At 43.7% G+C, this 13,768-nt stretch overlaps 1 protein-coding gene and 2 non-coding genes across 3 annotated transcripts in view; all 3 read left to right on the top strand.

Annotated features, from left to right (window-relative positions):
• The window catches only part of LOC137536577 (mitochondrial import inner membrane translocase subunit Tim23), a 48,257-nt gene that overhangs the window by 13,630 nt on the left and 20,859 nt on the right, over positions 1–13,768 (top strand). Inside the window, exon 4 of the mRNA XM_068258825.1 lies at positions 8,834–8,918. Coding sequence (XP_068114926.1) covers positions 8,834–8,918 — 85 coding nt within the window. The remainder of the gene's footprint in view (positions 1–8,833; positions 8,919–13,768) is intronic.
• Positions 1,031–1,230, top strand: LOC137537386 (small nucleolar RNA SNORA74). Its single transcript, XR_011024621.1, has one exon. It is a non-coding gene; the product is annotated as a small nucleolar RNA SNORA74 (small nucleolar RNA).
• LOC137537384 (small nucleolar RNA SNORA74) lies at positions 13,083–13,282 on the top strand. The gene has a single exon (XR_011024619.1). It is a non-coding gene; the product is annotated as a small nucleolar RNA SNORA74 (small nucleolar RNA).

Below are 13,768 nucleotides of genomic sequence, written 5' to 3'. Positions count from 1 at the left end.
TGGCTTCTGCAGTTGTGTTGCAAGAAGACTGGCTGATGTCGGAACACTCTTTTTACAGTTAGATGCATTATTATGGAAGAGCTGATGAACGTCATCAGTCTACAGACCAGTGCTCTTGCTAGTGTTATCAACTGAGGTGGCTGGTCAGGGCCATCTCTTGAGAAAGTAGCATGTCTCCAGCCGCCCCATGACCCTTTTTTTTTTTTACTTTGTGTCCGCAATCCCCTTTTTGAAGTGTACATTTTTCTATTTTTTTTTAAACAAATCTCTGGTTTCCTTAAAGGTTGCTTGTGGGGAAGGTAGACGGTGGAGGGATGAAGAGCGGCACGTTTGTGATGTCACGCGGGGGAGCAATGTGATCGGCATCACTGGGGAATAAGTAAATCTGCCAGGGGATGGCTTGCGGTTTGGGTGTCGGGGGCTGGTGTACGCACGTGCCTGATTATTGGCTGAGATGATAGTTATCAGCCGTCTCAGCGGACTTAAAGTGAACCCGAGGTAAAAATTAGATGGAGGCTGTCATATTTATTTACTTTTAAGCAATACCAGTTGCCTGGCTATCCTGCTGATCCTCTGCCTCTAATACTTCTAGCCCTAGACCCTGAACAAGCATGCAGCAGATTAGATGTTTCTGACAATCTTGTCAGAACTGAAAAGATTAGCTACATGCTTGTTTCTGGTGTTATTCAGACACTACTGCAGTCAAATAGATCAGCAGGGCTGCCAGGCAACTGGTATTGTTTAAAAGGAAACAATATGGCAGCCTCGATATCACTCACCTCGGGTTCACTTGGGATGTGTACAGGTCTTTAGGTTTTACAAACAATTAGCAGTTAATGCTTACTCATTTAGCAGATAACAAATACATGATTTTCCTTCTGCTTAGTGCAGCATAAGGGTCTCAATGCATTCTCCTCAGGCACTTCAGCCACCCCGTGGAGACGGCATCTTGGTAGTACTGGATCACCATGAGCTATCTGGGTATTCTATGAACTAGGAGAATGATTGTCCGCTAGAAGTTGCCCGCTTTTCCAGCAGTAAGTCAGCTGTCCGGTGTTTTCCATATCTGTGATGGCGTTACCCTGCTGGTAGATAAAGGCACTACTGCATTATGCTGGGTCTACTGTTACTGTTCTGGTGACATGTGACCCTAGCATTTAGTAGTGTTGGGATTCCTTGAGAGTGCGCTTCACAGTCTTCTCGTGTTGTGCTAGTTTGGAATTGCACAGTTTTTCATGTAGACCATTTCTGGGACAGTAAAGCAAGGAATGTTCTTGTCTTGTACACTTCACAAAACAAAATAAACGCTTTAAAGCAATTTGTTTTGGTGCAGGGAGGATAGGAACATGTGTGTTTCCTTTCCTCTCTCTCTCTCTCTCTCTCTCTCTCTCTCTCTCTCTCTCTCTCTCTCTCTCTCTCTCTCTCTCTCTCTCTCTCTCTCTCTCTCTCTCTCTCTCTCTCTCTCTCTCTCTGCGCAAGAAGGCTTGTCAATCAGCTCCTATTTGTTTTTAATTATTTTTCAAGTGTATAGAGGAGGAGCTGACGACTCCTATACTGTATAGAATTACTAGTTTGATCCGGACCACCAAACATATTACATAACAGTATACATATGACTAGAGCCGTATATTCTAGACCAAAGCCAAATCCCTTATTTAGCCTTATCTGTTAAAAAAGACTTGTTCCTTTATTGCATACAGTGGAGGAAATAATTATTTGACCCCTCACTGATTTTGTAAGTTTGTCCAATGACAAAGAAATGAAGTCTCAGAACAGTATTATTTCAATGGTAGGTTTATTTAAACAGTGGCAGATAGCACATCAAAAGGAAAATCGAAAAAATAGCCTTAAATAAAAGATAGCAACTGGTTTGCATTTCATTGAGTGAAATAAGTTTTTGAACCCCTACCAACCATTAAGAGTTCTGGCTCCCACAGAGTGGTTAGACACTTCTACTCAATTAGTCACCCTCATTAAGGACACCTGTCTTAACTAGTCACCTGTATAAAAGACACCTGTCCACAGAATCAATCAAGCAGACTCCAAACTCTCCAACATGGGAAAGACCAAAGAGCTGTCCAAGGATGTCAGAGACAAAATTGTAGACCTGCACAAGGCTGGAATGGACTACAAAACCATTAGCAAGAAGCTGGGAGAGAAGGTGACAACTGTTGGTGCGATTGTTCGAAAATGGAAGGAGCACAAAATGACCATCAATCGACCTCGCTCTGGGGCTCCACGCAAGATCTCACCTCGTGGGGTGTCAATGGTTCTGAGAAAGGTGAAAAAGCATCCTAAAACTACACGGGAGGAGTTAGTGAATGACCTCAAATTAGCAGGGACCACAGTCACCAAGAAAACCATTGGAAGCACATTACACCGCAATGGATTAACCACCCTGGCGTTCTGATAAGATCGCCAGGGAGGCTGCGGGAGGGTTTTTTTTAAATTAAAAAAAAACTATTTCATGCAGCCAACTGAAAGTTGGCTGCATGAAAGCCCACTAGAGGGCGCTCCGGAGGCGTTCTTCCGATCGCCTCCGGCGCCCAGAATAAACAAGGAAGGCCGCAATGAGCGGCCTTCCTTGTTTTGCTTACACCGTCGCCATAGCGACGAGCGGAGTGACGTCATGGACGTCAGCCGACGTCCTGACGTCAGACGCCTCCGATCCAGCCCTTAGCGCTGGCCGGAACTTTTTGTTCCGGCTGCGCAGGGCTCAGGCGGCTGGGGGGACCCTCTTTCGCCGCTGCTCGCGAGAATCGCCGCAGAGGCGGCGGCGATCGGGCAGCACACGCGGCTGGCAAAGTGCCGGCTGCGTGTGCTGCTCTTTATTTGGCGCAAATCGGCCCAGCAGGGCCTGAGCGGCAGCCTCCGGCGGTGATGGACGAGCTGAGCTCGTCCATACCGCCCAGCTGGTTAAAATCCTGCAGGGCTCGCAAGGTCCCCCTGCTCAAGAAGGCACATGTGCAGGCCCGTCTGAAGTTTGCCAATGAACACCTGAATGATTCTGTGAGTGACTGGGAGAAGGTGCTGTGGTCTGATGAGACCAAAATAGAGCTCTTTGGCATTAACTCAACTCGCTGTGTTTGGAGGAAGAAAAATGCTGCCTATGACCCCCAAAACACCGTCCCCACCATCAAGCATGGGGGTGGAAACATTTTGCTTTGGGGGTGTTTTTCTGCTAGGGGCACAGGACAACTTAATCGCATTAACGGGAACATGGACGAAGCCATGTATCGTGAAATCCTGAAGGACAACCTCCTTCCCTCTGCCAGGAAACTGAAAATGGGTCGTGGATGGGTGTTCCAGCACGACAATGACCCAAAACATACAGCAAAGGCAACAAAGGAGTGGCTCAAGAAGAAGCACATTAAGGTCATGGAGTGGCTTAGTCAGTCTCCAGACCTTAATCCAATAGAAAATCTATGGAGGGAGCTCAAGCTCAGAGTTGCACAGAGACAGCCTCGAAACCTTAGGGATTTAGAGATGATCTGCAAAGAGGAGTGGACCAACATTCCTCCTAAAATGTGTGCAAACTTGGTCATCAATTACAAGAAACGTTTGACCTCTGTGCTTGCAAACAAGGGTTTTTCCACGAAGTATTAAGTCTTTTATTGTTAGAGGGTTCAAAAACTTATTTCACTCAATGAAATGCAAATCAGTTGCTATCTTTTATTTAACCTGCTGGGCGGTCTGGACGAGCTCAGCTCGTCCAGTACCGCCGGAGCCTGCCGCTCAGGCCCTGCTGGGCCGATTTGGCTCAAATAAAAAGCAGCACACGCAGCCGGCACTTTGCCAGCCGCGTGTGCTGCCTGATCGCCGCCGCTCTGCGGCGATCCGCTGCGAGCAGCGGCGAAAGAGGGTCCCCCCAGCCGCCTGAGCCCAGCGTAGCCGGAACAAAAAGTTCCGGCCAGCGCTAAGGGCTGGATCGGAGGCGGCTGACGTCAGGACGTCGGCTGACGTCGATGACGTCACTCCGCTCGTCGCTATGGCGACGATGTAAGCAAAACAAGGAAGGCTGCTCATTGCGGCCTTCCTTGTTTATTCTGGGCGCCGGAGGCGATCGGAAGAACGCCTCCGGAGCGCCCTCTAGTGGGCTTTCATGCAGCCAACTTTCAGTTGGCTGCATGAAATAGTTTTTTTTTTAATTAAAAAAAACCCCTCCCGCAGCCTGCCTGGCGATCTTAATAGAACGCCAGGCAGGTTAAGGTTATTTTTTCGATTTTCCTTTTGATGTGCTATCTGCCACTGTTAAAATAAACCTACCATTGAAATGATACTGTTCTGAGACTTTTCATTTCTTTGTCATTGGACAAACTTACAAAATCAGTGAGGGGTCAAATAATTATTTCCTCCACTGTATATATGTATTTAGTCAGGTCCATCACCAGAATACTTTTTCTAGTAACAGTCTGGCTACTTTAATTTTTCTCCTTTCTCATCCTCTTAATTCACAATGGGCATGGTCCAATTCACTTTTTCGAAGTTTTTTTTTTTTTTCTTTTTCCTAAGGGATATTTTACATCTTATAAATAAAATCCGTTTTAAGCCACCAGCAAGCAAGAAAATACTATTGACAGTACTTTTGAATCTACCACTTTTTTTTATTCCAGAGTGTGGAAAAGTTATTTTAGTTTCAAAAATGTTTATTGAAAGCCTCTGGCAGGGTCCTCCCTTCCCTAGTGTAGTCTATATACATGATTGTGTGCTCCTTTCCTATAACAGCCTGTACTTGTATTACTGGGCCTACCTAACTTGCCCATAATCGCATGATCCTGTATCTTGTACCGTTTGCTTTGTATAACTTTTGTTCCATTTGACCTTGTTACGTCTGTCATTCTTGTATCAAAATATAAATATATATATATATATATATATATATATATATATATATATATATATATATATATATATATATATATATATATATATATATATATATATATAATATATATGTGTGTACAGAGGGGCTGCAGCACACAACAGGAAAACAGTGACAGGGGCTCTTGGTTACGCTTTAACGCGCTTAAGCTCACCAACTGCGCCAAAGTGTCCCCAATCTGGTGAGTCCTACTCTACCATGCAAAATGCCAGTTTTTATAAGCAGTCTAGTGGGAACTAAACCAAAAACCCTAAAATGTCAACTAGATGGGAAAAAAGGAAATTAAAAACACCTCACCCTTCACCTAGCTACCAAACGAACTCTCTTAACATGTGCAAAGCACTCATTTATATACTTAACTGTGCTAGAGGTGGGCGTGGTCATGCAGGCTCACAGGGGAAAATTATAAATAAATTACCAAGGGGTGAGCAGCACAAACCAAAAATTTGGTTTGTGCTGCTCACCCCTTGGTAATTTAATTTTTCCCATCTAGTTGACATTTTAGGGTTTTTGGTTTAGTTCCCACTAAAATGCTTATAAAAACTGGCATTTTGCATGGTAGAGTAGGACTCACCAGATTGGGGACACTTTGGCGCAGTTGGTGAGCTTAAGCGCGTTAAAGCGTAACCAAGAGCCCCTGTCACTGTTTTCCTGTTGTGTGCTGCAGCCCCTCTGTACTTACCGTATATACTCGCATATAAGCCGACCCGCATATAAGCCGACCCCCCAACTTTTCCCTGAAAAAACAGGGAAAAATGATTGACCCCCATATAAGCCGGGGGTAGGAAATGCTGGATTGGTGCAGCCCCCCAGTGTGTCCCAGTATAGCTAGTATAGTGCCCAGTATAGGTAGGTAGTGTCCAGTATAGCTAGTAAAGTGCCCAGTATTGCCAGTATAGTGCCCAGTATAGCCAGTATAGCGCCCAGTATGGGTAGGTAGTGCCTCAGTTTAGCTAGTATAGTGCCCAGTTTAGCTAGTATAGTGCCCCAGTATGGCTAGTAAAGTGCCCAGTTTAGTTAGTATAGTGCCAAGTTTAGCCAGTATAGTGCCCAGTTTAGCTAGTATAGTGCCCAGTTTAGCTAGTATAGTGCCCAGTTTAGCCAGTATAGTGCCCAGTTTAGCCAGTATAGTGCCCAGTTTAGCTAGTATAGTGCCCAGTTTAGCTAGTATAGTGCCCAGTTTAGCTAGTATAGTGCCCAGTTTAGCTAGTAAAGTGCCCAGTTTAGCCAGTATAGTGCCCAGTTTAGCTAGTAAAGTGCCCAGTTTAGCCAGTATAGTGCCCAGTTTAGCTAGTATAGTGCCCAGTTTAGCCAGTATAGTGCCCAGTTTAGCCAGTATAGTGCCCAGTTTAGCCAGTATAGTGCCCAGTTTAGCTAGTATAGTGCCCAGTTTAGCCAGTATAGTGCCCAGTTTAGCCAGTATAGTGCCCAGTTTAGCTAGTATAGTGCCCAGTTTAGCTAGTAAAGTGCCCAGTTTAGCCAGTATAGTGCCCAGTTTAGCTAGTAAAGTACCCAGTTTAGCCAGTATAGTGCCCAGTTTAGCTAGTAAAGTGCCCAGTTTAGCCAGTATAGTGCCCAGTTTAGCTAGTATAGTGCCCAGTTTAGCCAGTATAGTGCCCAGTTTAGCCAGTATAGTGCCCAGTTTAGCCAGTATAGTGCCCAGTTTAGCTAGTATAGTGCCCAGTTTAGCCAGTATAGTGCCCAGTTTAGCTAGTATAGTGCCCAGTTTAGCCAGTATAGTGCCCAGTTTAGCCAGTATAGTGCCCAGTTTAGCCAGTATAGTGCCCAGTTTAGCCAGTATAGTGCCCAGTTTAGCCAGTATAGTGCCCAGTTTAGCCAGTATAGTGCCCAGTTTAGCTAGTATAGTGCCCAGTTTAGCTAGTATAGTGCCCAGTTTAGCCAGTATAGTGCCCAGTTTAGCCAGTATAGTGCCAAGTTTAGTGCCCAGCATAGGTAGGTAGTGCTCCGCCCCCCCGCCCCCCGCTGCTGCTATTACCTGTTTAGGAAGCGGCCGCTTCCTAATCCGCGTTCCTCTTCTTAAGTTTCTTCTCAGAGTATCACAGCAGCGCGCCCGGCGCTGCTGCTGTGACGATGTACAGTGCAGGAAAGAGCGCGGCTCCCTATAGCGGCGATATGTATCGCCGTTGCCAAGGGAACCGCTCTTTCCTGCCCCCTGCATCGTCACAGCAGCAGCGCCGGGCGCGCTGCTGTGATACTCTGAGAAGACACTTAAGAAGAGGAACGCGGATTAGGAAGCGGCCGCTGCCTAAACAGGTATTAGCAGCGGCGGCCGGGGGGGAGCGGGGAAGGGGGAGCGGGGCGCGGACCACCCACCCACCCACCACTAGACCACCAGGGAAGACTCGCATACAAGCCGACCCCCCAACTTTTGACCCCCATTTTGGGGGTCAAAAATTCGGCTTGTATGCGAGTATATACGGTATATATTTCTTATGAAGTCTGGGGACCTCCAGCGCTGCGTGCATGCTTTGCATAGAATTGCATAAAAAAAAAAAAAATTTGGTTTGTGCTGCTCACCCCTTGGTAATTTATTTATATATATATATATATATATATATATATATATATATATATATATATATATATATATATATATATATATATATATATATATATATATATATATATATATATATATATATATATATATATATATATATATATATATATATATATATATATATATATATATATATTATTGTCCAGTGCTGCGTAATATGTTGGTGCTTTTATAAATACAATGAATAATAAAAATGTACAGGTAAATATGCAGTTTTGGATGAAAAGTTATTTTAAACAGAAGGTGAATGATTATATCCGATGGTAAAAGTTAGGAGAAAACATGTATTGGATTGGGCCCTATGAGTTGTGCAAAAAAACTAGAAGTTGCATAGTGCTTGAGAAACATACTTTTCATTTTCACAAGGCTTAACATTAGATATGATTCACAATTCGTTTTATGTATATAGTATTATAGAAGTTGTTACATACAGAACCGTTATATAAATCGACTTAGGCGTGGCAGCACTAGGTAGATATCCAATAGATTTCATGCTAAAATCTTTGTGTGAGCAGGTAATGGAGCCTTTTCATCAGAGAGGGTTCTATCAGATGTTCATTCTGGTGGCCATTGACTAGTGTATGGCAACCTAAGGCCCAGTTTATGTGGACGACTGCCGGCATCGTGTGTGCCGCATTCCATCATCACATTGCAGTTTGAACCCTATAGGGGTATATGGAACTGCTGGACTTTACACATGGTGTCTCAGGAATTTTGATTGACCATGGAGCTCATGCAATCAATGGTTAATGCATTGAGATAAATGTTGCCGTTCATCTCAATGCTGGGGTAGTTCGATCCCAGCAGTAAATGACTAGGACAAATGCTGGCAGCCATCCTTCTGAACCAGCCTCAACTATCCCAAAATGAATTTCTTTCTGAAAAGCAAAATTGCTTCTCATGCAGTTTTCTGTAGCCTAAGAGGTTGTCTGAATCCTTCCCCCACAGCTACTATCGACTTCTTTGGAAAACAAATACTGTCTGGCTCCTACCAAAATACATTTGCAATACAAAAGTACTGAGAGTAATGCTAGGTAATGTCCGATCTGAATTTCAATCTTTTTTTTTTTTTTTCTGATTTTCATAGAACTAAACGAAAATCAATCTAAAAAATGTTTGAAAACACAATTAAAAAGCGATCAGAAAATCGAAAAGTAGATCGAAATTCAGATCGGACATGTTGGAAATAATCGATCTGGCAGGTAAATCTAACAGAAAATTGTATGGTGTGTACCCAGCATCAAAATATGTTTTAGTTGGAGGGTTCTCAATAAGCTGTGCTGATTTTGTTAAAAAGCTATTTTAGTATATTTGGAATAGGTTTATATTTGCCCTGATTTTTAACAGGTGGTAATTTTTTTGATTTTTAGGAGCTGCATTTGGAGCATTAAATGGTTTGCGTCTTGGATTAAACGAAACCCGGAATATGGTCTGGTCCAAGCCCAAAAATGTTCAGTAAGTGAAATCTGAATAAATGATTGTGAAATGAGGGACAGTTGTTATGATGGTAGTTCATGGGATAATGGTTCTTTATAGACATTACTGGCGGATATGAGGTGACCATACAAATTGTTTGGCAATTATTTTCTTTCTTGTTGAATCTAGAGTGCTTTTTTGAGCTTATCAGTCAGAATTGGCAACACGAATTTGCAGTTAACTGAAAAATGTCCTCATACATTCCTCCAACACATGTTGTTTTCGGTTTATTATTGCACAGATCAAGATCCAGATTTTTTCTTTTTGAAGGATTGCTTGGGAAATCTATACCTAGTGTAGCTGCAAGGACATCTGTAGTAAGAAGTATATGGAGGCTGCCATATTATTTTCCTTTTAAGCAATACCAGTTGCCTGGCAGTCCTGCTGATCTATTTGGCTGCAGTAGTGTCTGAATAACAGAAACAAGTATGCAGCTAATCTTGTCAGATCTGACCATGTCAGAAACACATCTGCTACATGCTAGTTCAGGGTCTATGGCTAAAAGTATCGGAGGTAGAGGATCAGCAGGACAGCCAGACAACTGGTATTGCTTTAAAGAAAACCAGAGCTGGCTTAATCTAAATGTTTTATACATACCTGGGGCTTCCTCCAGCCCCATTTGCCATCCTCCGCCTTCTGCTCCGTTACCGGGTCCCGCAACTACCTCCAGTTGTGGCCAGTCTGATGCAAGTGTAGTGCGCTGCTAGAGAGGTGCGTAGAGGGCACACTTCTCTTGCGCAGACTGGCTGCGACTGGAGGAAGGTGCAGGAGAAGGCGGAGGACAGCGAAGGGGCGATCCGTGCGGATGGGGCTGGAGAAACCCCCAGGTATGTATAAAACATTTAGATTGTCAGCTCTGGTACACTCCAAAGGAAATAAATATGGCAGCCTCCATATCCCTCTCACTACAGTTGTCCTTTAAAGAGTACCAAGTTTGTAATTTTAATAAGCTTAAACGTAAAGGTCTGTGTTAGAGCAGCACGGATCTGCAGCCATAGCTTGCCCATAAATCATTAGAGGTCTGAAAGTCCGCTTCCTCCATCAGCAAAACCACTATGGTGTGTTTTTTTTTTACCTACCCACCTGTGTTGCTAGGCAGCTGCAGGCATAATTGACAGTTGCTGAGCTTGGGGGCGGGTCGTGGCAATACAGGTGGGGATGGCCACAGAGATTCGGAACACTTAGAATAAAAATGGCTCCGGGGGGCCGAAGTTTAAAACCTGTAATGATTTATGGGGAAGCGGGTGAGCTACTGCTGTTCACAGCTGCCGATCCTTGTAGTTCTAACACAAATTTACAACAATGGCTCTTGGGCCCTTATTAATATTCAAGCTTCTTCATTTTTTTATGAATTTATTTGATTTATTTACATTCATTCATCTGAGAGGTCACACAGCAGTGTTTTTTGATCTGACTCAGGCCCCATTCACACTTAGAAATGCAAAACGCCAGTGATTTTTGTTGGCGTTTTGCAGGAGTGAAAAATCACTGAACACTGCGGCGATTTTGCCGCGATCGCGTTTAGCGCTTCTTTAGCACTGAAAAGCGATCGCAGGGAAATCAACTGAAAATGGTGCAGGCGACGCATTTCAGGTTTTTGGGCCATTTGCGGCGATTAGCCGGCCCATACGATTTCATTACACTAGCGTTTAAACATTTTGCCGAAATGGCGGCAAAACGCTGTAGTGTGAATGGGCCCTCAAGGTGGCCACACACTATTCTCAACAAAGTATCTAGTACACCATAGAGTATAAATGATTCTATTGACCCATATTGTGATGTCAGTTGGTTGCAAAATGAATACTCCCTTTATAATTGTGAGAAAAAAGGGGTAACTGCTCAAATCTTATTGTCCTTGACGGTTCTGGCGGTATCAGTCAAATTCTTGGTGGCATGGCCAATCTGGGGTTGAAAATAAACTTTTAATGCATAGTTTAGCAGGGCTGTGGAGTCAGTCCAAAAATCATCCAACTCCTCAGTTTATGAAACCTCCGACTCCAGGTACCCAAAACTGCTCAGACTCCGACTCCAAAGCCCTGGATCTTAGGCAGTTTAAAAATGTTCATGCTATTAAAACAAATAGTGTGTACTTCGGATTAGGCAGTCTGTAGTAATTCTACTTGCTGCCAGCAGATGGCAGTCAGACATTTGTGTCCTTGAATATAATGCCCTTCAGAAAGTTGTGAGTTCCAGATTAATCTAGTTTTGAGAAATGTCACTTCCATTTTTGTAACCCTTTTTAGTTAAAAATGCTCATTTTTTTTTCTCAATTAAAAATGTTGTTTTAATATATCAATGGATAGTTTTTCAAGAGCAGTACACTAAAACGGGCAAATAAACGTACCTAGGGCTTCCTCTAGCCCTCGTAGTTTGTCCCTTGACGTCCTCCGTGCTCCCTCCATTCTGCTTCCAGCAGCTCCGTTACAGCCGCGACTTCAGCCAAAGTCATGGGCCAGTGCGCATCTGTGGCCCATCTCGCTCACACGCCCGTTGCTATAAGCGATTGCGCATGCGCAGTTCTTAAAGCAATGAACTGTGCGTGGGCAGAGTGCCTACGGCACGTGCACACTGGCTCATGCCTTCTGCCGACGTCGCTGCTTTAACAGAGCTGGGAGGAGCCGGAGGACGCCAAGGGACATCAACTACGAGAGGCTGGAGGAAGCCCCAGATAAGTTAATTTGCCTGTTTTATTGTACTGCTCAGTCCTTTTTTTAATTTAAAGAGAAACTCCAACCAAGAATTTAACTTTATCCCAATCAGTAGCTGATACCCCCTTTTACATGAGAAATCTATTGCTTTTCCCAAACAGACCATCAGGGTGCGCTGTATGACTGATATTGTGGTGAAACCCCTCCCACAAGAAGCTCGTAGGACCGTGGTACTGTTGGCAGTTTCCTGTTTGTGAACTTCGTTACATTGTGGGAAATAGCTGTTTACAGCTGTATCCAACTGCCAAAACAGCTAGCAGCAGCTACTTAACCTACCCACAGTAAAAAGGTCACCATGTAATAAATGTCAGAATGTAAATCTGGGAGAGGAAAGATTTTACAATGAGCAAACGCTGACTAAATCATTTATACATAATTATTGTAAAAATTAAGCACTTTTTTTATTACATTATTTTCACTGGAGTTCCTCTTTAAATGAAAGTTAGATACTTAACTCAGTAGGGGAAGCCTCTGGATCGTTCAGAGGCTTCCCCTATATCTGAATGCCCCTCATGCGATGAGCTGTGACCCTCAAAACAATCATCGACTTTAATGTTGAAGATTGCTTGCGGACGCACCCTCCTCCATGTATGAGCGCAACCACGCTGCACGTTTGCAAATTATGGCCTGTGCAGTAGCTGGTAGTTCGGGTTTTTTGGGCAGGGGGTGGGGGGGAGGTTAAATCCATGCATAAGTGGCTCTGTGCTCCGGCGCAGACACAAACCCACTAGAGCCTACACAGTGCCACTGCGCTCATACGTGATTTAGTGCGACCCTTCTGCCTACAGTGGAGACTCCCTCCACTCTTCCCCCCCCCCCCCCCCCCCTTCTCCGCTGACATAAGTGTGTAGCTCTTTATTTTTCCAGCTACAGGTGTACTTAAAGCATCTGCTTCTCTACCTCTTCATGCAACAAATGATCCATATTTACCAGTTATCGATTTATAAAGCACCAATATTTTCCATGGTGTGCTGTACAAATTAAGAAACAAACATGGGGTACAAAATAATAGACAATGGTATGCACCAATATTCAAAATACAGAGTTGGTACAAAATAGAGTTGGTAATAACTGTCAAAAGTAATATGAATAAAATGTGTAACAAATTCCAAGAAGCAAGAGTGAGAGAGCTTACATCAGTTGAAATGCATTTGGTGTTGTGATTTTTGTGACGTTTTTGGCAAGCTTTTGTGGACTGGTGTATACTAATAGCGTAAAATCTGGAGGTCTGCGGCGTCATTCAGACTTTTGTGGCCTGGTTTAGTACCTTCCCCAGGTTGCTGCATCCATCCAACTATGTAGCTGCTAAACAGCAGCTTTCAAAGAATTGCTGGATCTAATTGAAAACCTAATTCCTAATAAGTTGTTTGATTTCAGCCTGGTCACACTTTATCTATTCAATAACTCAGTACCTATAATATAGGGAATCCTTGGTGTCAGTGGTTGTCAGCTGTCCAGTGCCATGTCATGCCTGTGATGGTGTTACACCGCTGACAGATAAACGCACTGCTGTTCTATATCATGTACCACTCACCGTCCTGGTAATGTGGAACTGGTATTATGTAGTGCTGTGCTTCCTCGAGAGTGCACTGGCCACAGATTTCTGAGGCTGGTGCTAGTCTGGAAGTGTACATCGTTTATAAAATTCACTTACAATATCCAGGGATAAAGAAGTTTATCTTTATTACTGGTGACAAAGTTGTGCAGTGCATCAAAAATGTTTAATTTGCTTATATCCCCTTGGGGGGGGCATTGCTAAAATCTAAACTATTGATATAGTTGTGTTCATAAGTTTGCATACCTTGGCAGAATTCATGATTTCTTAAGTTTTTCATAGAAAATGAATGATAGCACAAACTTTTCTTTTACTTGTGGTTAGTGGCTGATGCCATTTATTTGTCAAACAACTGTTTAACTTTTTTAATCATTGCGACACAAACTACCCAGTGTTCTCTCCAGGCTCTTTTAGCTGGGTGCTCCACCCGGCTAATTTTGGTGAACACCCGGCTATCATCAGCTTGCCTCTTTTGTCATCGCCCTAAGTCGAGTTGCACCCGCTCTGCATTCCCCAGTCGCATCCCACCCGGCTACTTTTTCATGCCACCCGGCTGGAAAAAATAT

Source organism: Hyperolius riggenbachi, chromosome 10, assembly GCF_040937935.1.
Source record: "Hyperolius riggenbachi isolate aHypRig1 chromosome 10, aHypRig1.pri, whole genome shotgun sequence".
Taxonomy (NCBI): Eukaryota; Metazoa; Chordata; class Amphibia; order Anura; family Hyperoliidae; genus Hyperolius; species Hyperolius riggenbachi.
Note: the sequence above shows the minus strand (reverse complement) of the source record. Positions and strands in the feature narration are given on the sequence as shown.